This window comes from Nesoenas mayeri (genome assembly GCF_963082525.1).
Source record: "Nesoenas mayeri genome assembly, chromosome: Z".
Lineage (NCBI taxonomy): Eukaryota > Metazoa > Chordata > Aves > Columbiformes > Columbidae > Nesoenas > Nesoenas mayeri.
The window spans coordinates 24,367,530-24,393,543 of record NC_137542.1 but is presented as its reverse complement, the minus strand read 5'-3'; the positions used below and the strand labels follow the sequence as shown (position 1 = coordinate 24,393,543).

Below are 26,014 nucleotides of genomic sequence, written 5' to 3'. Positions count from 1 at the left end.
AGATCTGTCTGCTGACGTGCCCACATGATGCGACGTGGAGCCCAGCAGAGATGTTGGCTGGGGCCTGAAGCTGCTGCCTGTCACAGCGCCGTGCCTGTGTGGGTGCAGGCTGGCTGTTGCAGAGCTGGGGAGCGCTGGTGTGCCTACACCCCAACGTGCCATGGACTCACTCCAGGGCCTGCTCTGTGCTAACACAGGGGATATTTGTGTTATGCTTAGTGATGTGAACGCATGATATGCATTATTGGTTTTCTATTCTCATACAAATACTTCTAGCCGAAGCACGTCTAAGGAAAACATGTTGTTTCCACCTCTGCCTGCAAAATGACATGCATTTACCTAATACTGTGGGTAAAAGCAACGTTTCGGTTAAATGCCTGGTATCTTGGGGGTGAGGAGAAGGGGTTTGCTGAATGAGAAATTGAAAGTGTGAGATTAATTCATTTTTTGTTGTCAGGTTGGGTTTGATCCTCCTCCTCACATGAGAGTACCTGGAATCCCTCCAAATCTAGCAGGGATTCCTGGGGGAAAACCGTAAGTAACTTTTAACATTTTGGTAACATCTAGAGAGAATAAAGTTATCTTGTGTCAGTGAACAAGAATTCCAAAGGCAATAGTGTCTGGTTGTTCCCAAGAGATTGTTTTAGACTTCTGCTAGTAAGAAATGCAGTATATGAATTCTCAGATGGTAGTTGTTATATCCCAAAATAGTTGTACATATACCTATTTCAAGGAAAAGCTGCTGAAGGTATACTTTAATGCTTTTTATTTCTTCCTTTCTGGGGGACGTTTAGGGCACTACAAACTAGGAGACAGTGGTAAAATGTGTAAGATAAAAACATACTGAAACTAAACTTTGTACTATACTGAGCATAAATGTCTCATGCAAACGCGCAGACACCTTGCCTGGCACCAGCCCTGAGAGTCTGCAGCTCTTGATGATGGTGAGTATCTGAAGCAGTTTCTTTAGCAACTGATGCACACCTTGCGTAATTGACCAGGCTTTGCGAAACGTTTTTTGCGAGCGTGCAGCTGAAGAGCAGAAGGATGATGAAGCAGTTGCACAGCAGGTGGTGCATAGATGTAGGATAGCTTTCAAAACAAGTTGTTCTTATTTCAAAGTTTTAGTTATTGATGAAGAGGTGGTTAAATAAAATACTAATATGATGCTATGGCTTATTGATGTTATAATAAAATAAGGTCACCAAAACAGCATACGTCAAATTTTTCAGCAATTTGTCTTTGAGAGTTTTTAAGTATGTGTGGACAGGCAGTCTATGTAGGCGCAAACAGAGCATGGACTGCAAATTTGACTAATCTTTTTTCTTGGGGAGAGTTGGACAGACATAATTGTAATAGATTTTTTTGACACTCTGTTAGACCCTCTTCTTAGTCCCTTTACACTTGATATTCTGTCCTGTTTTCTCTTGCAACAAAAATTTGCAGTTACAACTATGTAGATGTACTACTTTGTCTAATAGGTACTTAGATAATTTTGAAACTCACTTAACACTGCACTTCCTGTGCTGTGTGTTCCTTGTGCATACTTTCTTCTTTGCCAGTCTGTCATGATTTAATTTTTCCTTTGGCAGCTTCAAAAAACTTAGAAACTATTACCGTTAGGATACTGTCTAAGTTATAAGACTTACTGTGGTGGAAGTTACATACACGCATATTTCTGTTTGCCTTCATTTTGAACTCTTTGTAGTAGCTGGTCATACATTGTAATGTTAGTCATGCAAATGTCCTTGAAAGAACATCAGGTTACAGGAAAAAAAGTATGTGTTTCCTTCTACTCTTTTTCCATAACAGTAGGAAAGCATCAGACTTTTGTTAGGAAAGCCATCCTGAATGTGTTTTCCTTGTTATCTACCACACTTCTGAGAAGAGAGCTAACTGTCTGTTGGCAGTGTGAGAAATGTGTTAAATCTTGGATTTACTTAGAGAAAAGTTGGTGGTATGTTGACAAAATTACCAAAGTGGGGGCTCAGTGAGATGGTGTTATATATATATATCAGATAGTGGCATATTTAAATTTAGTACAGTAAGGAACAGGCTTTGTTCTCAAAATTATTTTATTAATGGTCAGATTCATCCTTGCTGACTTTAGTAGAATTTGGATTACTTATATAACGTTTTTTTGGAGATTGCATACTCCAGTGGCTGTAAGTTTTTACCCTTAAACAGGTATACTTATAAGCTTTCAATGACTTATTAAATTAGTAATCCCTGGCAATATTTCACATTATAAGCTATGAAAACCTGGTTTTGTTCAGTCAGAAATCTTCTGTGTCTGAGTTCTAGTTGTTGTGCTATTCAAGGCACAAAAGCAGTGCAGGTATGCTGCTGTACTTAGTATCCTGGTATTTCATAGCTAAATTAGTCTGTGTGGTTTTCTTTTTAAAAATATTTTTATTTAGTGTTTTTACCACTTTACTCACACTGCTTCGTAGATCACCTACTACAATACATTCTCCATACTCTCCACTTGACTTGGTGTGTTTTGTCATAGGTTTTTTTTCTTGTGATCATGTTGCTTGACTGAGCCAGTCATTTCCTCTGAAGTGACTTCTTTGCTTATCTTTATTGTGAGGCAAACCTAAAATTCCATAAACTGATCTGTTACCTTTCCACTGACAGCTTTAGAAAGACCTCTTGTTTTAGTCTTGGTTGGCTACAGCTAGCTAGATGCTGTCTGCTACCTGCAGTATCTCTGAGTATCTCTTACCTAGATTAGTAAAGTCTCCTATATATTTGGTACGAAGTACATGGATTATGTAATCGTGCAAACTAGTGGAGTATTCCTGGTTTCTTTTAAAAATTGGCCTTTTCCTAGAGTGCAGTTAAGGTTTGTTTTATGAGATGTGGAGCTTTAGTCTGAGTCTTGTTGCAAGTGGTACAGAGAATTTTCAAACTGAACTGTTGAATCCCCAGCCATATGTGTATGCTCACGACTGCACATTTTTATCAGTGTTTATAGTGGGACTTTTTCTCACCCTGCCCTGCTTTCAAGAGAAAATTATTTTCTTTCCAAAGGAATGACATTTATGATAGCACCCAGTTTTCTTTAACTAGTGTGTGTCTCTTAATGACTAGAGTTGTTAGGAAAGTAAGTAGCCTCTTAAGACCCCACTCCTACTTCTCTAGGTGCTTTTACCAAGGGACTGTTGTCTGTAAAGCTTGTCTTTTGCTTGCCTTGTTTTGTAACTTGATTAAATATAAGTTTTTATTACCATGTTTTTCTGTATCTGGATGTGAATCCTTCAGATTTCCTCTTTGCAGAGTCTAACCTTGTTAGTGGTGGTACAGATGTACTTAGGAGACTGGGTAGCAATCTAGAAAATCAGTGTCTTCATCAGTTTCTGAATTTTACAAATGAGCTAGTCTTTGCATTTGGTAGCAGGTTTGGTTTTGGTGGATTTAGGATTTTTTTTTTTGCTTTGGGTTACTTTTGTTTACTTACTTTTTTTTTAATTTCCTGTTAGGCTTTTCAGGTTTTTCATGTTTGATATTTTGGTGTACATACATGTGACCTGTTATTAGTTATTTTTTTTTCTCTTTAGCTCTTTGTAGTTCAGAAATTGATTTTATGGACAAGGATTTTATCCATATGTGTTTATGAATGTGTATAAAATAAATTGTCATATTATTGGTTTCAAAGTTGATTCCCATCAGTAGATTATTTTCTTAGCAGCAATTAGTTTTGTTTTAGGTTTTTTTGGAGAGTGTATGTTTTTTCCTTCGAGATTGCCTTGAGTCATCACCTAATCAATAATTTGTCTTAGGTTTGGGTGGGAAATCAGTACTAGTTTTGGACATGGATCCGTGGTCGCTGAGTCTTGCACTCTGTCATTTTGGTATATTTAACTATACCCTGGACTATTAGTTCTTAGTGTGTTGCTGTGATCGTGCTTTTTGCTTTGCATAACCTTTCTAGCGAGGTACTTATTTAGCTTTTAGTCTTCCATAGTTGCTAAATTAACATTCTTGTGAATTTCTCCTTGATGTGAACCATACCTTCTAATAATTGAATTGTACACTGAACACAGATTTTCAAGCTCAGTGGTAAGATTTTTGTCCATAGTATTGCTTCCCTGTTGTCTACAATTGTGAATTAATGGCAGCATTAAGGCAAATGCATTTCTCAGTATTTTTTTCAAATGTGATTTTAAATGAAGCACAAGATATTATACACGGACACCAGAAAGAGCTGAAAATACACGTTTCTCGTTTTAGTAGGAACAGGGAATTTCACATGGTATTAATAAATGTTAACTCTTTCATCTCCTAGGAATGAGCTGACTTTGTGTTTTTGAAGAGGAATAGTGTGCTGTTCTAGAATTGCTCAAGGCAAAAATTAAAGAGATTTCAATTCTCCTGATCTTCAGTTGTTCAATGAATATACAATAAGAAATATGTTAAAGGAAAGCTAATTTTACTATGTTCTAAAATAACAAGGTGTTTGTTTGTTTGTTTTTTCCCCCTTGTACCTCTGGATAGAATTATGTGATGATATGTATGAAGTTAAATATTTTGTTGTTTCTGTACAAATATTTCTATACCTTTATCCTTATTTCTTGGCATTTTGTCCTATATAATGAAACACTATACTCAGATATTCACTGTTTGTTGTGATAAATACAGCTGAAAATAAGCAGGAGTACAAAGAAGAGCAGAAAGTAAAATGCAGTCATCAATAGAAGGAAATGTCTGCTTTCATGTTTTGTAGTTGGGGGATTTTTGTGCTAGTTAAAGAATTCTGTTTAAATTGGAGGGATGACGTGTTTTTGGTATGAAGGGATGGATTGGAGGGATGAAGTGTTTTTTTTTATAAGACATGGTGCTTTAAGTAGGCAGGAATTACATGCATTATGTCAATCTGAATACTTAGAGTAGCTGACAGGCAGTTTAGTTGATTTGTTCAGTAGTGAATTGATGTGGAGGCCTGCTCTCAAATATTTCCTCGAACGGGAGAAAACTGTTCTGAATGCTCCTCAGCAGGTCAGATGATGCTTACTTACTTTATGCTTATTTGGAAGTTAGAGGGCCATAATTACCAGATTTAAACTGAGAAACTGGGTTGTATTAGTATTACCTACTGTGTTGTAATGTATAGGAACTCTGCAGGTTCTCAGTGCTGCTTTGACAGAGAGGAGGAAAGTTTTTGAATACAATAGATCAGAAGAATATTTCTGTTATTCAGAAAGAATATAATCGTAAGTGACAGTATACTGTTTCTCAGAACTTTTTCCGAAATAAAAGGCATGTGTTTGTCTTGTAACTATTCTTTTCATAATATGCAATTAATTACAAGTTTATATTTACATATTAGTTGATATATACTTAGCTTGTTTTATGTTAAATTATAGCTACATTGTACAAGAATGGTTCCTCTGTTCACTGTGGCTGTTAGCCCAACATGGGGAAGGGCTATTTTAATGCCAACAGTCATTTGCCAGAAGATGGATAATCATAAAATGCAGTCATTTCATAGAGGCAGAATGATATGGGTGAGACAGAAAACTCATTATCGTGAAGCTGAATAGCAGTTTCTAGTGTATACTGTCCATTCTAAAAGATCATGTCAAAAGGACAAAAATGCACATTATATTTTGCAGTGTTATGGAATTAAGATGTCAATAGCAGTTTATTGAGGAGAAAGATGGGTGGGTAAGAAGTGCCTGTCAAGAAATACCTTGAGATTTAGAGAACTCAAGATACCAACTTTTATGTAATATTTACTTTTTTAAGGCTGAATAGCCAAAATGCTTGCCAATTTTGAGAATTCAGGTCTGTGAATATATCTAGTGTCATTTCTTAATCGCATGCAAGTGTACCTGCAGCTCTAGCACTGGCAGCACAGTCTTCCCTAGATGAAGCAGAGTAGGCCCTCTGTCATGGTGACCTGATGGAGAGGTAGTCAAGGACAACAACAACTGAGCAGCCAGTGGCTGAGTGCCATTTGCACTGCTGTCTCCAGTACTGTGTTCTTTTGGAGATGAGCTTTTATTGTCTAGGGAGTGTCAGTCACACAGATGATGGAAGTTTTTTCAAAGTAGAAGGTATGCCTAATGAAAATTTATACCATAATACCTAGTAGATACAAGTTACTAGACCACATAAATATGCTGACAGCAGTGATGTTAGCATGACCTGCCACACATCTTCAAGCAAACAGCACCATTTACTTTTTTGTGAGCTTGTCTCGGCAGGGGCAGAGGGCTTTAGCAGTGGATAGCCATGTCCTTACACAGTGGATTGCTGGTAACTTGCCCTGTAGAAAAAGCTGTCTTGGCTTGTAAGAAACTGTCACTGGTCTGTTTGTTAGGCACTCAAACTCAGCCACCCTGAGTCTTGACCAACCAGTCTTGGGAGCAAATGCATGCTCATGATGATAAAAAAAAGAGACTACTCTTATGATCTGTATAACTGCACTTGAAACATGGGCATACTGGTAAAATTCTATGTGATTAAAAGTACACTGCATAAGTCTCTGGCATTTCAGAGCAGAAGAATAATCATAATTCTATAGTATGCATGAAGCACTTGAAAAATGTTCCTATTGTCTTCCTCCCACCCATGTCAGCAAGAACTGAGAAGCTGTGTGTGTGTGCACAGAAGCATTTCAAAACACCAATTATTTAGGTATTTCGAATTGAACAGAACATTTATGCTGTAACCTTCCATTAAAAAATAATCATGCACAAGTGGATTATTCATCTTAAACATGCTGGAAAAAATTGCTTAATTGTTTTTCTTCTGTCCATGATAAAAGCAAGGGCAGGCTGAGACTTCAAAGTTGTGCATTTCGGTGTACTCTTATTGCTAACAAATGTTCTGCGTCTGACTTTGATCTAGAGCCTGGGATGGTATGCAGCTTTTCAGCCTCTTAAGTGCTATGACTCTATAGTTGGATTCTGTACCTGAACCTGAGCAGTTGTTCAGCCTCAAGCAGTCTGATTGCCACTCCTCTTCTGCTTCTTCTCCCATCCTGTGTCTCATTTGTTTAGGGAATAACTGCTTTGGGACAGTCCTGTCTCTACTCCTCTTTACAGAAATGATACAGATTTCTAGTTAAGCCTGTATCATTACTGTAATTCTTCATACAAAAAAAAAGAAAGACTCCAATGGGAAGAAATACATTTGATATGCTGTGCATCTTGTATGCATGTAAAGGAGTAAACTTTGCACTTATTTTCTTACCTTGCATTTCCTATTCCTGACATTTCCATAATGACAATTTTTTTAATTTTTTTTTTTTTAAATTTTTTTTTCCACTCACTCATCCACCATTTCAATTTGCGTGTCCAACCATGAAGCAAATGAGGTACTGAGGTATGGGGATTGCGTATACATGCACTATTAATTTCTTCTTTGTTAAATAGCAATTACTGTTAAACAGTTTTTAACCTTCCCTTCTGCAAAAGTGCTGGTATTGCATGGGGTGACTGTTTCCACTGCTACCTTCTGTATGAAAGAGCTATGGAATTCTTTCTGCCCTCCAATTGTCACTGGGTTTTAAAGGAATATCTCGTGCTCTGCTTCTGGGCATATTCACTTGTTTTGTGATGCCTGTTAGGTTCAAGGTGTCTTGCTTGTTCTGTTATTTCAAACTGTGCAATACTTGGAAACATGCAATAAAATACTTCGAAAATACTAGCTCAGAGCTCAGAACAGAAGCTTAAATTGTATTATCGATTGTTGTGTTCTTGGAAGAGGAATGCAATACAAATACTTGGACTACAGTGACTGGAGATTTCTGAGGAAAAAGGTACATTTGGAAAAGGGCAATTCTGAACACAAAGCCATATTAGATAAAGAAAGGTATCAGTAGGGAAAAGGTAGCTCATTAGTAAAAAAGGATACTTATGTCTCACCATTTTTTAATCCACTTTGGCCTCTTGAAGAGTGCTGTTAATGTAACAACAGCATAAAAAATGTGAGCTATGAATGTGCTTAAAACAGAAGAAGCAAAAAAGGAGTTCACCAGTATGACAAAAAGCAGCCTTTTGCAGCAGTAATTTCATTATTATTTAAAACAAAGAAAGAACCCCCCTGAAAACCTTTTTTAGCTGCTACTTGTGCCCTCATCTTTGAGTAGAGCTGGCTTTAAATGGTACAGTAAACACGAAGAAATAATCTTGTGTACTTTCACCGAGGAGAAGTGCTTTTATTTAGTACTGGGAGTCACTTCCTCAACTCTCAGTTTCTGTATACTGGAAGTCATGCACTGAATACAAGTAAAGGGTGTTACAGAAGTACCAAAACTACATGTGAAACTAAACCTTTCAGCTGTTCCAAAGTACTTACTCAGGAAAACATAATTATGAGAAGTTAGTATCAGCTTTCTGCTGAAAGGTGTGTGCAACCACCCTGCAGGTTTCTATTTTCACAGAATCACAATGTCAGGGATTGGAAAGGACCTCGAAAGATCATCTAGCCCAATCCCCCTGACAGAGCAGGAACACCTAGATGAGGTTACACAGGAAGGCATCCAGGCAGGTCTTGAATGCCTCCAGAGCAGGAGATTCCACAATGCCCCTGGGCAGCCTGTTCCAGTGTTCTGTCACGCTCACTGAGAAGAAGTTTCTGTTTAAAGCACTAGTTACCAGCTGGAAAGAGAGGCATGTGAGTACAGCTGATGCTGATGTTAAAGATGGGGTGCAGAAATGGAGCAAAATTTCAACTTTGGCTAGTGCTACTGCAAGGCAACAGGTGCTGCCCTCATGGAAGAAGTCTGAAAGAGTAGTGCCTGATAAGGGGTTGCTGCTGCAAGGCTTATGGTACTTCGACTTGGACATATTGGCTAGAAACCATGGCTAGAAGATTTTTTTGGGTTTTTTTTATTAGCAAGGTGGCTGAGGGATAGCAGCCATGACCTTTGTCCCTAGAGTTAAGGGTAGAATTTAAAATCATTCACCACTGCATGACTACTTCAGGTGAGGCAAGCTGAAAATATCTATTGTGAATTCTTGTCTACCTCTGAGGCTTCATGCACCTGTGTTACTTGGAACTGTAGCTCTCATTTTTATGAGACAAAGATTGGCAAAGAAATCAAATAAAGTAACTTTTTTCTTCTGTTATAGTACTGTAACTGGCTGATTTATTTTTTCTCTCCTTTCTTTTCCCCAAAAGAGCGTACTCCTTTCACGTTACTGCAGATGGTCAGATGCAGCCGGTTCCTTTCCCTCCTGATGCCCTCATCGGTCCAGGAATCCCTCGCCATGCCCGTCAGATCAACACTCTGAACCACGGAGAAGTGGTGTGTGCAGTTACCATCAGCAACCCCACGAGACACGTGTACACGGGTGGGAAGGGGTGCGTCAAAGTCTGGGACATCAGCCAGCCTGGCAACAAGAGCCCTGTCTCTCAGCTAGACTGCCTGGTAGGTGAACAGGAACTTTTTCACAAGGGTAGCTTCTCCTTGGAGACTCAATAAGGAAATAGCTGTCTTTGTCTGGATTTTGTTCATATTACAAGGAAATAGCAGGCAGTTCTGTTTTCCTGTGTTACATATTTTGCTGGGTTTTTTTAACACAAAACAGGTCAAGTTACAGAGAAGAGTACTTGTTTGTTTAGGGATATATATTGTCACTAAGGGTGAAATAACAGATAAGATTTATGAGTATAGAGTGTACCTGATTTTTTTTTTTCTTTTATTTTTCCTTTTGGTCATGTTAGTCATTTTCGTGCATCGATTTAGAAGGAATGTGGCCTGGATTATGCAGGACTGCACAGAACCTTCCTAGGTGTTTCACTCAAAACAGGAGCAATAACCTCTCTTTTTGTAAGAGTGTAGCAACCACATAATGAAAGAATATGACAGGGTACCAGAGTCGCTTTAAGTCTCGCTATGCTTTTTGTTGGTGATCCACAACTAATACATTTTGGTTGGTTGTTTAGATGTCTGCAGGGTATAAAAGGGACTGAGTGTGGTAGTATAGGTAGCTGAAAAGCTAAATCAAAAAAGTTAATGGCTCAGTGAAAGATGCTGCTCATATTAGAAGCAGCATAGATATTTGTGAACTGTTAACTGAGAAGGTTTAATATTGTAAAGCACAGTGATACACATTCTGAAATGCTAGCTTCAATGTTGATTCAATTAGATGTTGTGGATTTTTTTGTTTGGTGTGGCTTTTTGTTTGTTTACACTTCACCCTTTATTTACTGCTACCCTTATGTTGTCTAGTAGTAAAAGTATGGTTGAATATGTATTCTGTTCTGTGGAAGGTATGTGTCTGGATGCACAGTTCTAGCTGCCTTCATTTTAGTTGTGGAGCAGTAATGGCTGACTAAGTAAGCCAACATTTCCACTGCACTACTAGCTGCTTCTTTGCTCTCAATTAAAAAAACGAAAAGAAAAAGAAAGTTAGTAGTAGTAATGCTGTTTAATACTTCTTACAGCATTTTTTTCTATGTTTTGAGTTACAGACCTTAACCCTCCGTTTCCTAAACAACTGTTACCATGTTAATTTGGCAGCTGTTACAGAGAAATGAGCATCCAATACACTTAAGGGGTCAAGCCTGTAATAAGGCTGAAATATTTTCCACCTCTAAATCCCCTGTAGAACCTCACAATCAGCAATAGTATCACAAATGTGAAGGACCAGTATGGGAGTACTTAATATTTTAACTTTAAAATGGTGATTGCAAAATAGTATTTGAAAAAAACTCCAAAACCTGAAAGGCATGGTCCTTGAACTGCATTTTTGTATAAGGTTGCCTAAATGCCAAGTGAAAGGTCATTTGCTTTAATATTTCTATTTTGGGTGACCTTAGTTGATGGAGTGCATTTGCAGAAATGCAAGCTTTCTTTGGCTCTGTTTTTGTGTAATGACTTGGAAGACTTAGCTTTCATCAAGTTTAGAACAGAGTAGACTGTGGCAACAGGAGTCTGCGGTTTAATTTCTGCAGCTGCAGTCTCTGGTTAGTGATGAGTTGTAGGCGTTTGAAACCTTCTAAGATCTGCTGGTTCCTCTTTACTTTGATAGTGGAAAAAATAGCCTACTGTTTTAAAACTTGGATGCAGTCAGAATCATATTGGTGGTCATTATTAGCAGGCATGTATTAACATAACTGAGGTGATTTGTGTTGTACAGAACAGAGATAACTACATCCGCTCATGTAAATTGCTGCCTGATGGCTGTACCCTAATAGTTGGCGGGGAAGCCAGCACATTATCCATATGGGACCTGGCAGCACCAACTCCTCGTATAAAAGCAGAGCTGACATCCTCAGCCCCTGCCTGCTACGCTCTGGCCATCAGCCCTGATTCCAAGGTTTGCTTTTCCTGCTGCAGTGATGGGAACATCGCAGTGTGGGATCTGCACAATCAGACGCTGGTCAGGTGAGTCATTACTTGTTAACAGAAGACTTTAATAGAAGTTACTCTTTGGGTATCTACATAAACATTTATCTCCCTGAATAGTAATTCATGACAGCAATGTAAATTGTATTTCTTATCCAAGGACTCCAGTTTGCACCCGGGTTGGGCAGAAACTAATTTTGGTAGTTTCAACCTTGTCTTGAAAGGTGCACTTCCAGGCCCTAAAGGGCTGGTCCATAACCTACTGAGGTCGGTGTAAAAGTTCCTATTGGTTTCAGTCAGTTGGGATTTGTCTGCAGATTTCTACAAGCAACGTTTCTGCTGGTTTGTGATTGATGTAGAATGAACGTGCTTGTTAGGGAACAATTTGAGGTTTGTTATTTTCCTTTGTCTTAAGCCTTGTTAAGTGATAAAGAGAATTTTCAGTTCTTATTTAGCGATGAAAAGTAACAAAATGAATCTTACAAAAGCAGTTGAAAGTCTGGATTCTCTCAGTTCCTTAGGAAAGCATAAAGGACTACTGATGTTTTGTTATTCATGAGAGAAAAGTCTTTGAGTTTGGGTGGGGATTTTGATCTCTAAAACTTTCAGAACATATTGCAAACAGTATAATACATGGATTGCCATGTAAGTTACTTTAAAAATCTTTTATTAGGTCTTTGATTAATGAATGTATCAGTAAAAGAATAAAATGTCTGGCAGGTCAATATTTGGTATCAGTGCTATGAGGAAAAAATAGAGCCGTATGTGAAATGGCTCTTAGCAATTACCTGTGACATTTACTAGATGTTAAATCTTGGTTTATGGTTACCAAAGTAGTGGTGGCTTACAATATTATGAGAAAGCCTAAACTGGGAAAGGCTGTGATATCTTAAAAGTTCTGAATACAACACTGAAAAGTCTGCTTAGTTTCCTGTGTTTCAGTAAAGCTTCCTGTATATCAATAATTAGGGTAAGCTTATCTGCAAAGACATATTAATGTGCAGGCAAATTTTACTGTTTGTTGAACTTTTAGATCAACAAATATTTTAGTTACATAAAACCCTCAGTTTGGCCTATGCGTGCTTAGTTTCTGTAAAGATGCACTCTCTCCATGTATGACTGTCTTGCAGTTTGAATGTTTGCTCTATATGTTCCCACCACTTGCTGGCTGATCCTGCTAATTGATAACACGTGGAATTTTGAGACCAGAGCTACAAAACAAAATGTGCCGCATGACCTTTCTGTGGCAGCTCCCAGTGATTCATACCGTTCATTCCCAAGCTAGTTGTCTTTCCCTGCCCCGCCTTCCACCTTTCACATTGAGGCACAGGACTTTCCTAAAAGCAAATTGCTGATGAAAAATACAGGAGCCTCAAAAGGCTTTTGCCAAAAAGATTAAGGAAAACTTGAGATGACCTTCTGGTTGCTGAAAGCTGAGAATTACTAATGAGAAGATGTTAAAACAAACTGCACCATTTAGACTTTTGTGATCTCATGCCATAGAGAATGCAACTTCGCTGACTCAGCAATGCTTGTGTTTTAACTGTCTGGATCTCTGTTTGGATCCCTTCCTGTTAATATTTGCTCATTATTTATCATCTTGACTTGCAGCCAAAGAAAAATACAGAAGCTGTTTTCTGAAACTGGAGGAGTTGAGGAGTTTTGTTCCCTCAGCACTTGTTTTAATCTCCATTGTCCTTAGTGCTTTTAACTATAGTTACTGTACTGTAATGTTCTCACGAGCTTTTGTTTTTTTTAGTGTTCAAATCTTGGTAGGAAATATTTCAGTTTATTGAGCTGGCCATGATGCAATTCATTTCTCTAGCACCCAAAAGGTGTTTTTTATAATACTGTTGTATTTCATGCTCAGTAAGAGGGAGGGGCTGATTTTTGCCCATCAGCAGACACAGAAGAGATGACACGCACGTACAGAGTCCAAAACTAACACCAGAACAGTGTTTACCTTGTACTCTGGCAGGAAATCATTATTCAATCTGGTTTGTTTTATCAGACAATTCCAGGGCCACACAGACGGAGCCAGCTGTATTGACATTTCTAATGATGGTACCAAGCTCTGGACAGGAGGTTTGGATAACACTGTCAGATCCTGGGACTTGAGAGAGGGGAGACAACTACAACAGCATGACTTCACATCACAGGTAACTGGATTTTCCTATATCTTGCCAGGGGGAGTGTAGTATGGTGGAAGCATTTAAAGTGAAAGCTGTGATTGAGCCCAGTGCAACTGGCAGATTGTTCCTTTTCTTCCTTTTGGCTGCTCACAACCCAATAGTTTGGAGCTTTTGTATGGTTAAATTCCAGAACAAAATGATAGCCCGACACTACTATCCTTTCCTATTTTTCTAAGTTAATGGTAAGAACAGAGGTTATTTAGTCAATTCAATTTTGAACAGCAGTCTTGCTGTTAAACTATGTGAATTTCATTTGGCCCTTCTCCTTCTCTCCTTCTTGTGATTAATTTAACCACTGCAGAAAAAGAAAAACAAATAGAAGTGTAGGAAAAAAAATAAAAGGTGTAAATATTGTTTAATTTTCAGATATTTTCCCTTGGTTATTGTCCTACTGGTGAATGGCTAGCTGTGGGAATGGAGAGCAGCAACGTGGAAGTGCTGCATGTAAATAAACCAGATAAATATCAACTGCACCTTCATGAGAGCTGCGTGTTGTCACTCAAGTTTGCTTACTGTGGTAAGTTGCCCTGAAAACAGAACTGGAGGTCAGAGCTCTAATTCATGCTTTGCTGATTAGTTATTACATAGTCATAGCTCATTTGATAATCAAAATTTATTTAGTGTCTCAATTTCATTAAGTTATGAATAAGTATTTCTGCTTTATAAATTCAAACATACTTATCTATAACCAACCACCCATTTTGTCTAAAGGCTTCTGCAAGTGTTGATTTGTGTGTAAAAAGCTATTTCTACTTTCAGAGTCTAGGGATTTCCTAGTATGTAACACACTGCAAAAGCATGATTTTAAATTGTTGATTTTAAACAAAAGTACTATGTTGACTAATGGTGAGCTTTTTATAATGGTAATTACTTAACAGATTTTGTAGATGTGAGTTGAAAACCTGAAATTTGTCAGATGTCTGTTTCCCATGTTTTCATAGTCTTTCTGGTTTCTGTTCTAGGTAAATGGTTTGTAAGTACTGGGAAAGACAACCTTCTTAATGCATGGAGAACTCCATATGGGGCCAGTATCTTCCAGGTGAGGATGATGATTCTTTTAAAGAAAAACTAGGACACCTGGAGTCCCAAGAGTGGACTCAGATTTCTTCACCTATGTCATCTACCCAAAATGGGATGCTGAGGTGAGGGTAACAGATTTTGGTTTTTAAGTAATGTAATATATTTCTATTTTTCTTCTAGTCCAAAGAATCTTCATCAGTGCTTAGCTGTGACATCTCTGTGGATGATAAGTACATAGTCACTGGCTCTGGAGACAAAAAGGCTACAGTCTATGAAGTTATCTACTGAAAAATATGATGGGGATATAAATTTTAGAAGTTGAACTGGGCCAAAATTGTTCTTAATTGTAGAAGTAGAAAGGGTTTGCCTTTTAAAAAGGAACAAAAGTATTGAGGTTCCAGACCTTGCCATGAAACTACTCCGATTTTTCCAAATAGAAGGCAACATCCAGCAACTAAATACTGGCTACGTGGACCAAACGGAACACAGAGGCAAGATGGACAGATGTAGCCTAGGTTTTTGACATAGTTTTTAAAAGCTGAATCTACTGAAGAATGTTGGAGCCTTTTATTTTTTTCTTTCTTCGTGACCTCATACAAATTGTTCTCATTGCCTGAATATGGGGGATAAATACCTTTATGTTCCTTGCAGCTCAAATTGCATTCTGTCCTGTGTAAAGCAATGGTGTCTCAGATGAACTTGTTTGCTGGTTTTGCATCTTGTGATATGTTTTTGTATTTTTGTTGAAGGTCAAACATTTGTATAAATTGTAAATATATTTAGTTTATTACAGTAAAGGCTTTAGTACCAACAACCAGTCTTCCCCCTCACCCCTTCCCTTCCCACCCTGCTTATTTAAAATTAAAAACCTTTTGGGGATATAAGAACCTTTTTAGAAGCAAAAGCAAACACTATGTATAGTTTGAAAATGGTGTCTTATTCTTTATAACTCTTCCTAGATTCCTTTATCATACTTCAAAGTAGTTGTTTTGACATATTAGGGTACCAAGTCCAGTAGATACTGTCTTGTGCTACAGAAAAAAAGGCAATTTTGTACTAATTATAGTGTAAATATAAAAATTGAACGTTTCATAAAGTTGTGCCGTTTATTTTAAGTTTATTCTGATGTCCCATGCATCTGTTCTTTGGCAAATACAGTAATATGTGCCTAATCATAAGTCATTTGGTCATTTCGCTAGAAGAAGAGGTGACTTCCCTCTCCTTTATCACCCAGCTGAACAGAATTCATGCAAGACTACTTTTCAGCTAAGTACATCAGTCTTTATTCGTTAACTGAGGATGTCTAGGATTAAGCAAAGTTAGATAAGTTGCACCCTTTGTATTTTACAGAGAAGTGGTAGTTAATGACCATTCCGTTTTTAATGTCTTGTCTATCCTTAGATACTCAGGTAAATTTAAATTACCAAAAGTGTAAATTTTACAGGGGATCACTTAAACAACGTTATTATAAATACTTGCAGGGCTGCAAGTGAAGTGAATTAACCTAAACTAAGTTAAACTCGCTTCTTCTTCTGGCAATATTGACACAGGAATATTTTGATTTTTAACTAATCCACTCTACAAATTAATTAGAATTAATTTTCCTGAGTGTTCCATGCTAGCCACACAGGCCTATAGGTTCTATGTATTCATACTGAGCAATCTTTGAGTCCTTTCCACTGTTGCATCAGTGTGTGACATCTGTGAAGAGCCATGCTAAGCAGCCAGTTACTAAGCCTATGCATCTTCAAATCAAGTTTTCTTGATGTACTCAAGAGAAATGGATGAGGAGAGAATGTCTACATTATATTCTAACTATGTTTTTTCGTATTAATGAGTTCTACCACTGTGCGCTAGACAAACGTAGCTATTGCACCAGTGACGACCATGCATTTCCTAAATTCTGTAATTTAATTAGAATTTGTGTTGCTAATGGAGAGTACAGGTGAACAGAAGGATATCTTTGAGCAAATAATTCAGATTATGCAAACAAGTAGACAGGTTAAGACTCATCTGTGAAGAACTGCTTTCTCATTTTGCTAGCATTTGACCATGACCTATATCCCTGCTCTTTCAAAGACATGTAACTAGAAAGAAACAAGTTTGACTGACAGATGCAATGACTGGATAGGGAATTTCTCATCTTGGGGCAAATTTTTTCTCAATTTCCAGTCTGAGGAGACATCAGTTTTCTTTTCAATTTACATGACCATTCTACTGAAACCATTCTATAGCATCTAGAATTGTCATAGCCTTAATATATTAACTTTGCATTTGGAATCTAAAATGTTCACTATTCATGATAATCTGGTTTCGTAGACATTTAAAATTAGTGGTTTATCCATGTGTATCTATATCTTTGTCTGTTGCTGTGTTGTGAATATCTGTATGAAAATAACAGACCAGCTTAGGTAATGGTTATATTACTTTCTCAGAGTGAGGCAAAAAAGCAGAATTGTCAGGCTTTTAAAACAAATACTATTTATTACTATGAAATCATGTGAAGTGCTATGCCATTTTAAAAACTGAAAGTTTAAAAAAAGAGTATGTACTAGGTTACTTGAATTTTATGCCAACCCTGTTTTCATACTGAAATTTTTCTGAAGTCTGACTCTGCCAATGATCATCGATGTTTGTTTGTTTGTTTATTTGTTTGGTTTTTGTTCAGCAAAACTGGTAAATTTGCTGTAGTTAGGAACATTTGGATTTCTTCCAAACTACTATTACCTCGACTTTTACTTCATAGGTGTTCTTTTGCCTTTCCTAAAAGTAGATATCAGAGGAACCAAGAATGCAAGTATTTTAACACATTCATGTAACTTTCAAAAAAAATACACACATGTACATGGGTCTGCTGTAAGTTGCAATGTAGTGGTTGCTAGTAAGACCACATTCTTATCAATCAGAAGGTTCAAAATCACGATGTCAGGAAAATACCAAAATACCTGGTGTTTTCTTGCACAGTGAGTCAGCAGTTACAGAATTGGACATTATTTATGCATGTGAATGACCATATGTTTCTTGGTTGTAATTAAGGAGTCACTTCTTTTTCTCTCCAGTCAAATCTAGTTTAAGCATTGGGTCTGAAAACTTGGGGACACATCATACAATAGTCCTCTCTTTTTTTTTTTTTCCCAGATTCCACGTATAGGTTGTGAAACTTTTTTCATTTTTCAAACAGTAAAGCCTATACCACTGATAGATGTCATTTTTAATTAAAAGGTACGTTTGGTGACATCTTGGCATGTCTGCCTACTCTATTACCTACAAGATTTAAAACTTGTAGAGCTTAAAACTTCTGTAAGTTCTTCTGGCCTGTGTAAATAGTGATTGGAAATAAGTGCATATTGAATGAAGAAATAGATCGACCCAGACCAGCAGTAACATAAAAGGCACTGGGAAAAACACATGGAAAAAGAAGTACAGCAGTAGCTATGGTGTAGGTAATTAATATTTTTTTGTTGTCAATTTAATTACAGTCCTGAAAGATTCCTTTTATTAGCCCCTTTCTGGGACAGTCTTTGTTGACTGGGTGGCCCTAAGTATTCAGAGATGTCTCAGTGCCACTCTGCCTAACACTGGTGCCAGATAGAAGCAGGGAGTCCTTACAAATGACGTATTTGGATGTCAGTGCAAACAATAACTGATGAAGAGGACATTTGTGGTAATATCAATTCAAGTGAACAAAATCCTTTGCCAGCTCTAATTTGTATATTCTCTATATGTGCACTTGGCATAACATTTTATAAATCAATCGTGCAGAAAATTGTGATGATATTCCACACAATACGTTTGTCAGTGTGTCAGAGTACCTCTTTTTGATAGTAGTTCCAGGCAAAGATAATTCCTCACATCAACCCACAAGCTGTGAGTCCCTGAGAGAGAATTTTCATCCATATAAATTCTTTTAAACTTGTTGGCATTTTAAAAGCTTTTATTCCTTTAAAGGGAAGAGAGAGCACAAAATTAATATGAAGCTCATAGATTGTTTAAGTAAGAGTGTTATTTTGTAATATAAACATCATAGTAGAATCTATCATGTAGTCACCTGCACAGTTTTGTATATAAATGATGGACCATAATATTTCTGTCACATCTTTGCATTGGTAATGCAGGTATAATTTTCAGAAGTATATAAGTTACTTAAGTAACTTAAATCCTTATTGACAAACGAATTTTATGAGCCTGTGGGATCATGTAGTCTTGTTAGAGTAGTTCTTCATATTTTGTATTATGTGGGTGCAATTTTGAGTCGATGGGGAATTTCCACCATTGTGGTAACTAAGAAAGGTGGATTTTAATGTTTTCAGGCTAAGGAAGAACACTGAATTCAGATTTTGCACTACTGATAAAGTGTTTAGCCCTTAAGCCACTTTACTGGAGGAGCTCGACTGGCTCCAACTGTGCTGTCTTTTTGAAGAATTTTTTTTTTTCCTACCACAACTGCATGAAAAGAAAGTGAGAATGTAGATCTATACAAGACTTCAGCCATGGTGTCCTGCCAGAGAGGGGTCTTTTTTTATGGAATGGGAAAGGTGAAGCTGCTCAGTGTAGGACCTGATGAACATCAGAACAAAGCATTCATGGCAGAGAATACAGAGAAAGACAAGGGTGAACAGGAAGATACACACACATACATTTTTGTCATAGTCTACCATGTAATCTACAAAATTCACCTAGAATGAGATTCCAGTAAGTGATTTCACTGACTTCTGTTTCTCCATAAAGTTGTTCAGATGTTTCTGCATAATAATTCAAGGACACCTGAGCCAGGTATTGGAACTGCAAGTGGGCATTTCTTTGACATCATAAACAGTCATCTAATCCTAAGAGGAAAGAGTTAAATCACAGCCAGTTCTCAGGATTTCCCATTACCTAATATTTTTTTAGCTCAAGATCAGCTTTCCAGCCATTGATAATCCCATTTTCAGCAACATGCTCCCAGATGTCCCGCCGCAGCTTAAGTGCTTAGTGCAGCATGGTAGATTTTGCTAGGAAAACCAGACATGTAGAAACTAGGTGCTCTAAAAATCTTCCCCGTGGGTCTAGCTTACTTGACATTTCTGAGAAGTTTACTCAATTTCTGTTAAACTATATAGGAGAGCACAAACACTTGAACATTTTCTAAACCAGCAGAAACTGCTTTGAACACACATTAGGCACATGGGTGTTGGGTGTTGTTTGTTTTGGGTTGTTTGTTTGATTTCATTTTTTTCTTCTCACATAACTGTAAATCTATACATGGAATACAATAAGAAAATACAAAGAAAAATATGAAGAATAAATGAATTGCTTTTAGAGGGCAGAATGTTCTTGAAAGATGCTATATCTCAAAACAAAAGAACCTACTGCTTCTATGATATATTAATTCTTGAGAAAGCCGGATTTGTGTTTCCTTGGAGCTAAAGTGCTCAGAAAACTGAATATCAAAAAAATTGATGGTGTGGGGACCAATGTTAGTTATTTACAAATCTGAGCAGAGTTTTGGAGTGTGTGTGTGTGTTTGCCTTTTTTTCCCCACCATATTCCTTACTGCCAGAAGCCACAGTTCACTCCTAGAAGCTGAATGAAAGGCTGTGTCCTCTGGCTCAAGTATTAGTAAGAATTTTGTTGCTAACAAGTCTGTTGGTGATATGCCCACCACAGGAGAATCTGACTGAATCTTTTAGTGGATAGCTGAACACAGCCAGTGTTACGTTGTAATAATTTTCCTTACTAAAGCAAGCACCCAGAGATAAGGTAGCATCATTGTTCCATAGTCATACTTTTACTGTTTGTGGTTGCTGTAGTTGACTTGCCATGGAAAGAAAAAAAAAAATAAATAAAATGGTGGTGGCTTTTGAGGTAAAACTTAAATTTGGAGATCATTCCTCTCCTAAAATTTCAGATTCAATTTTGCCCACAGTAAGGTTATTTTAATTCATGGAAGAGATGCTGCAAGGAGCACTAGGCAGTTGCTGTTTAATAAAGCTTGGCATGGATTGCCTTTTCTGTGTTCACAGTACAAAGGTATAGTATCTCTTGAACCTAATTTCTATCAGTTTTCTGCCAAAAATGAGTTAGAGATGAAGATAACACATATTTGGAGATTAAGCAGTCAAACATACTGTTATCGTTATCCCTTTTGTATACTCTTATCATTAGCATAGAGAGTGGAGATGATAGCTTGGAACTGCAAATAATGCTGTGATTTCTTCAAGGACTGATTTTAATGGCAGTTTTAAAAAGTTCACAAGCAGAATGAAGGGGTCATAAATGGAAGTTAACCCATAGCACTGGGAAACTTAGAAATCACTTGTTTCTTTCCTGGTAGTGAGCCTAATGTGTTTAAAATAAAATCCATCTGTTCATTTTAGTCTTTGTCCCACTTCCTTACAGCAATCCACAGTGGATTACTCCATTACTTTAAAAATTGGATACAAGTAAGCTAATAACTCCTGTTTTGTGGTTTGATATAGCAAAATATTTTGAAGGGCAATGAAGCTTCCTTTCCTTTATTCTTAAAAAATAATCTAGATATTATTATTTTTTGCAGTTGGACCTAAGCATTTTCTTAATTAGATTTGAAGTAAACAATCTGGTGGCTTTGCAAATTCAAAATATTTTTGATTGTTGATGAATCAGCCAAATGTTGCTGCTAAGTATGTAGGTGACCTTAATGTCAGTTTGGTATTTGCTTAGCATGCCATGCATGCAACAAAACTTTGGAGTTCAGTGCTTCAGCTTTTGCAGCCACACTAAATTTGCTTCGTGGAACAAGTTTCCTTTTCATACAGGGACCAGTTTATTACTGTGGTCCACTGTGTTTCCTCCTGGATATGTATTAATCCTACAGAGATATTTTAATGCATTATACATACATAATGCTTCTCGTTTTCTGTCTTTCTGATTGTTAATTATGTAAGATGTGTATTTCTGACAGCAGTTGAGTGAATATTCACTAATGAGTGATATAACTGAGTTTTTGAATGTGTACTACAAGAAGTTTATAGACTTGTGTTGAGAAATCGTTAATTTTCATTTGTTAATTTCAAGATTCTCAAGTCCTGATACTCTTTGGTGTTTTTAATCAGTGAATCTGTTTAAGGAAGTACTTCTGGTTTTTGTATGGTTTTCATATTTTTTTTTTTAATTTGTTTATGTAGACACTTTTCTCTGTTGAGTGCAAGCTATTGACCCGATACTCTTATTTATAATTCTGCCTGGTTCTTCAGTATTTTATCTAGCTGTAACTTATTAAAAACCACAAATATGAAATGGGGATATTAATGACAAGTGGTTTTAATGTGAGAGTTTCAAAGTGCATGTTAGATTTCAACACTTTGTTCACTGTAATTTTACATTTTTTCATTACTTAAGTAATTAAAAAAAATCCTTAGAGCTGAATTATAGTAAAATTTTATACATCTCAGTACTAATTTTGTCTCCCGGTGGACAGCAATAATTTAGATTGAATTGTTTTTACTCTACCTAATTTATTCTTATGGAAGGTATCATTAAGCCTGCAAATTTTGCTAATTATAATAATTTCATTAATATTGTTAGTTGGTTTTAGTAATCTCCATGCTTTCAGAAACTTATTCTTCTGTATTTTGAAGAAAAACATACAGATATACAGGGTTCTGTAATAGAATGTGTTTACAGTATTTATCCCCTAGGTTTGTTGTAATAGTAAGGGGAAGTACAGTGACAGATATGACTTGCAATAGTTGCTAGTGTTATGTGCCTTTGAATAATTTTTTTAAATTCATTATTTTTTATATATCTTAGGTGAAGGTTAGCAGCTTTAACTCAGTTTTGTTTCTATTAAAGCGGATATGGTGAATCGTTCTTAGAGATTTGCTAGTTTTACTGACTTTAAATAATTTTAAATCGGTAAGGTATGGATGGTTTTGAACTGATCATAGACCGTTCAATTTAACTTCTTAGGTTTCAAGCACCGCTAGAGTAGCGGGAGAAGTTAGCTGTCATATTTGGCTTTTTTTAATGCTTTTCTTTTGTACTCTATATGATCAGTGGGACTTATCACAATAGGTGTGCTCATTGTAGTGGCTTTTTAAAATGTTCCCATCGTTTGCACTGTGTGGTTCATTTGAATTTAGCTTACAAATCAATCCCTTTCTGTTGGCATCTGCTTTGTATCGTGACAAGTATGAAAATAATCAAAAATATCACTGTGTTTGACAGTGAGACTGTATATTTCACTGTTTCTGAGTGTGAATAGCATTTAGCAAGGCTTGTCTAGTTAAAAGGCAGTTAAACTAGTAATCATACATGATCTGTGCTTAACTGTCATTTGTAGAAAAACTGCTACAAAGCAAGATGTGGTGATAACAAATTCAGAAGGAAAAGAATATGAAATTCAGGTAGCAGCTTGAATGATTTGCTGTTAGCATGGGGCCCAATAACACCACAAAGCTATAAACTCTATCTTTCTAGATTGCCCAGTTAGGTGGCAGAGATGCAATTTGTCTTTTCTGAAGCCGCCTGCTGCTTGCTAGCTCCATCTCCTGTCACAGCCTATTAGCTCCCCAAGAAAATTGGTGGGAAATTGCCTGCAGATTGTAGGAAATTGCATCTCCAGGCCCCGGAAAAAATGTAGGATAGCAAAACACTGATCCTCCCAGATCAGCTATTAGTACAGGAAAAGCTGACCTTTGGCATGGTGTGAAATGACTTTGCTATTTGCTGAATAAAGACTGTATTATGTGTTGTTGAAGGAGTTACAAATTATTATCTTAGCTATGCTTGTAGCCAACCTGCTCCAGGAAGCTTAAGCATTAACAATAGGTTTTGTTGCCCCCACTCCTTCCTATTGGAAGGTGGGAGATGTTAGAGCCTTATTTCATTGTACAGGTGGGCAAAAGCCACTGTGTATTTAAATGGTGTTAATACATATGAAATTCAAAGGTTTAATGACAAAACTGAAAGATAATTTTTGAAGCTAATCTCAAAAAAATTGAAAATTGCCTCTACTTGGTCTAGCCTTGGTCAGAGGAGGAACAACTTTTTGCCTTTTTCATTCTTGGTGTATATCCATAACAAACATTTGATTTTGGGGCAGTTACAGTGAAATTGAACAGATTTATACTGTAACTGTTGAATGCAAGAGTGATGGGACACATTAGTTCTGATAGATCTTAGCATTGAATTCCTTTCCACTAGGAAACTCACCCATGTCTCGTTTAAACAAATTGCCATGTGTTTTTAGGGTGTGATATGCAATGAGTTTCATCCTCTGTCATTGCTACTTCTACCTTTCTAATCTTGTACTTTACTTCAGTTTTACAGGGCCTTTCAATAAAAGAATCAAATTTTCTGTGAATCCTGAGAGAAGAGATATGTAGAAGTAGTTTGCAACATAGAAAATAAATGCCAATGTTTTATCTGAGCTTGCAGTTGTACTAAGTTGGTTCAAAGCCTCCTGAGGAAGATGTGTGTGTGAATCAGAATGCTGTATTGATCAGAAGTGAGTGTGGGGAGGGCAGCAGCAGGGAAAAAGTCATTTTGCAATCAAGAGCATTGCTGTTTTCAAACTTGGCTGAGTATGTTCTTAAGTGGCGGCTGCCCAGGGATCTGAGTTAAATCAATATGTTCATTTCCTATTGTATTAGTGTTCACTGATGTAAATGAGCTGACAAGGTGTACTAACACTCACACAACTGATTAGAGAAAATTAGTGGCCTACATTACAGAGCTGAGGCAGAGGAGCTGAGTATAGGGCATGATGACAAAGTTCAAAGCACAGCTGAAGAGGATCAAGAGCACTTCATGTTACAGGGCTCTGGGCCCATGTTTTGAAATCTTATGATTATGCATGCACATGTATGTCAATCTGAAATGCTAATTTGTTGTGGCATTGTCTTTCTAAATCAGTTATAGCACCTTTTGTGGAAGTTACGCAGCTTAGTGCTGTGTGTCTTTTCTTGGAAAACACAAATACAGGAACAGAAGAGCTATGGTGCTTGAGCCTTTATTCTGTATTTACAATAGCTATTCATCTTCCAGCGTATTACATACTAATTGCATTCTCAAAATAAACCTTGCCATTTAGTAACAAATGTGGGGGTTTTGTATAGTGCAATGCCTATATTGGAATGAGCAAAGAACATGTAGAGGACACACGAATCTGTCCCATTTAGAGGACATAAAAATTCTGCCTTGGCTAATCACTGGATTTGCCATTTCTTGTAACAAACAAAATAAATTGACGTGATATAGTATGCAGAAATTAGCGTATCCTGGCTGAACACTGTTACCTGCATGCTTACTCTGGCTTTAATGTGGCCAAGTCTTATTATTCACAGAGCAAGGAGATAACCTGTCACTCCTGTGTGAAAAGCAGGATCTTCTTGTCATAAATTTAAAGTTGCAAGCTCTTGCTTTGTTATGGAAAGAACAAAAATTCAGACTGGGCTGTGAGGGATTTGGAGTGTACCAAATGTTGCTCTGGATAGTTGGATGGTTTAAGAGAGGGTTGGGGGGGAATAAACAACTTGGACAAACTGTTTCTCAGCCAACACTTAATGGCTGGAAAAGCTGTGCAAGCCATAAGTAGCACCCTTCATCCTGTGACAGCTTATAAGCTCCAGCAAAAGACAGGACATTAAGCTGTGCTTGCTTTATTTTTCTGTAAGTAGTTCAAAGAGAGTTTATGGTCAATCTAAACTCTGGTGGGTCTGAGTTTAGTCAGGACATGTTTTTCATATTGGATAATTACATCCATTGGACACATCAGAAAAACAAAATATGAGTTCTTTAATCAGCCTGACTTTATTTTTTTATGCCTTCCATTGTAACACTTCTCACTTGCCACACTAGGAAATGCAGGTTTTTTTGCCCATCTTTGTTCAAATGTAATAAAATCATTCTAATTTACTTCAGTATCCTATGAAATATCAAGTGTTTTGTTGGTGACATTTTTGCTAGCTCCAGCAAAATGTTTTGAACTATGAATAGTTCATTTTACCCAGAATCATATTCACAGTCATTCATTGAAACAATTTCCATTTTTTTTTTTCAAGTTCTCCATCAATCGCTTCCACTGGCTGCTTAAGTTTTAGAAATAGCTGATCTGAGCATTCCCGGGTTCTATCAAAATATCCTTCCTCCTGCACCATACGCTTTCTGATACATCAGCTGAGAGTAAAGCAACCTAGTCCCCACCACTTGCTCCTAAGAGCCCAACACTGTGAGGTGACATCCAATAGTGCTTGGTCCAGTTAGCCAAAGAGCTTATTTCTCTATGAAATATCCAAAAGGTTTTCCTTATACTCTATTAAAGATTCAGCTTTCTGCTTACAGAAAGGCACTAAACAGGGCTATAGCATGACCACAGCCCTCCTTAAGGCTTTCAGTGCCAGGACAGGGTGGAGGACAGGTTGAAATAGGGAGGAGGGGGTAAGATGAAGAGCAAAGCCTCCCTTTTGACAAGGTTTTTCTCATTAGCACTTGGCTGTGAGTTGGAAGAGGCTGGTGAAATGTGTGGCCCCAT

General features: G+C 37.2%; 1 protein-coding gene across 3 annotated transcripts in view; it reads left to right on the top strand.

The window, feature by feature from the left end:
* Positions 1 to 15,365, top strand: part of TLE1 (TLE family member 1, transcriptional corepressor) — a 72,404-nt gene extending 57,039 nt beyond the window's left edge. For all 3 annotated transcript variants that reach the window (XM_080362717.1, XM_080362716.1, XM_080362715.1), the window contains exons 14-20: positions 458 to 534; positions 9,136 to 9,385; positions 11,100 to 11,347; positions 13,320 to 13,467; positions 13,867 to 14,017; positions 14,463 to 14,539; positions 14,701 to 15,365. In XM_080362717.1, the coding sequence (XP_080218843.1) occupies positions 458 to 534; positions 9,136 to 9,385; positions 11,100 to 11,347; positions 13,320 to 13,467; positions 13,867 to 14,017; positions 14,463 to 14,539; positions 14,701 to 14,808 (1,059 nt within the window). In that variant the 3' untranslated portion in view covers positions 14,809 to 15,365. The remainder of the gene's footprint in view (positions 1 to 457; positions 535 to 9,135; positions 9,386 to 11,099; positions 11,348 to 13,319; positions 13,468 to 13,866; positions 14,018 to 14,462; positions 14,540 to 14,700) is intronic.
* Positions 15,366 to 26,014: the final 10,649 nt, after the last annotated feature.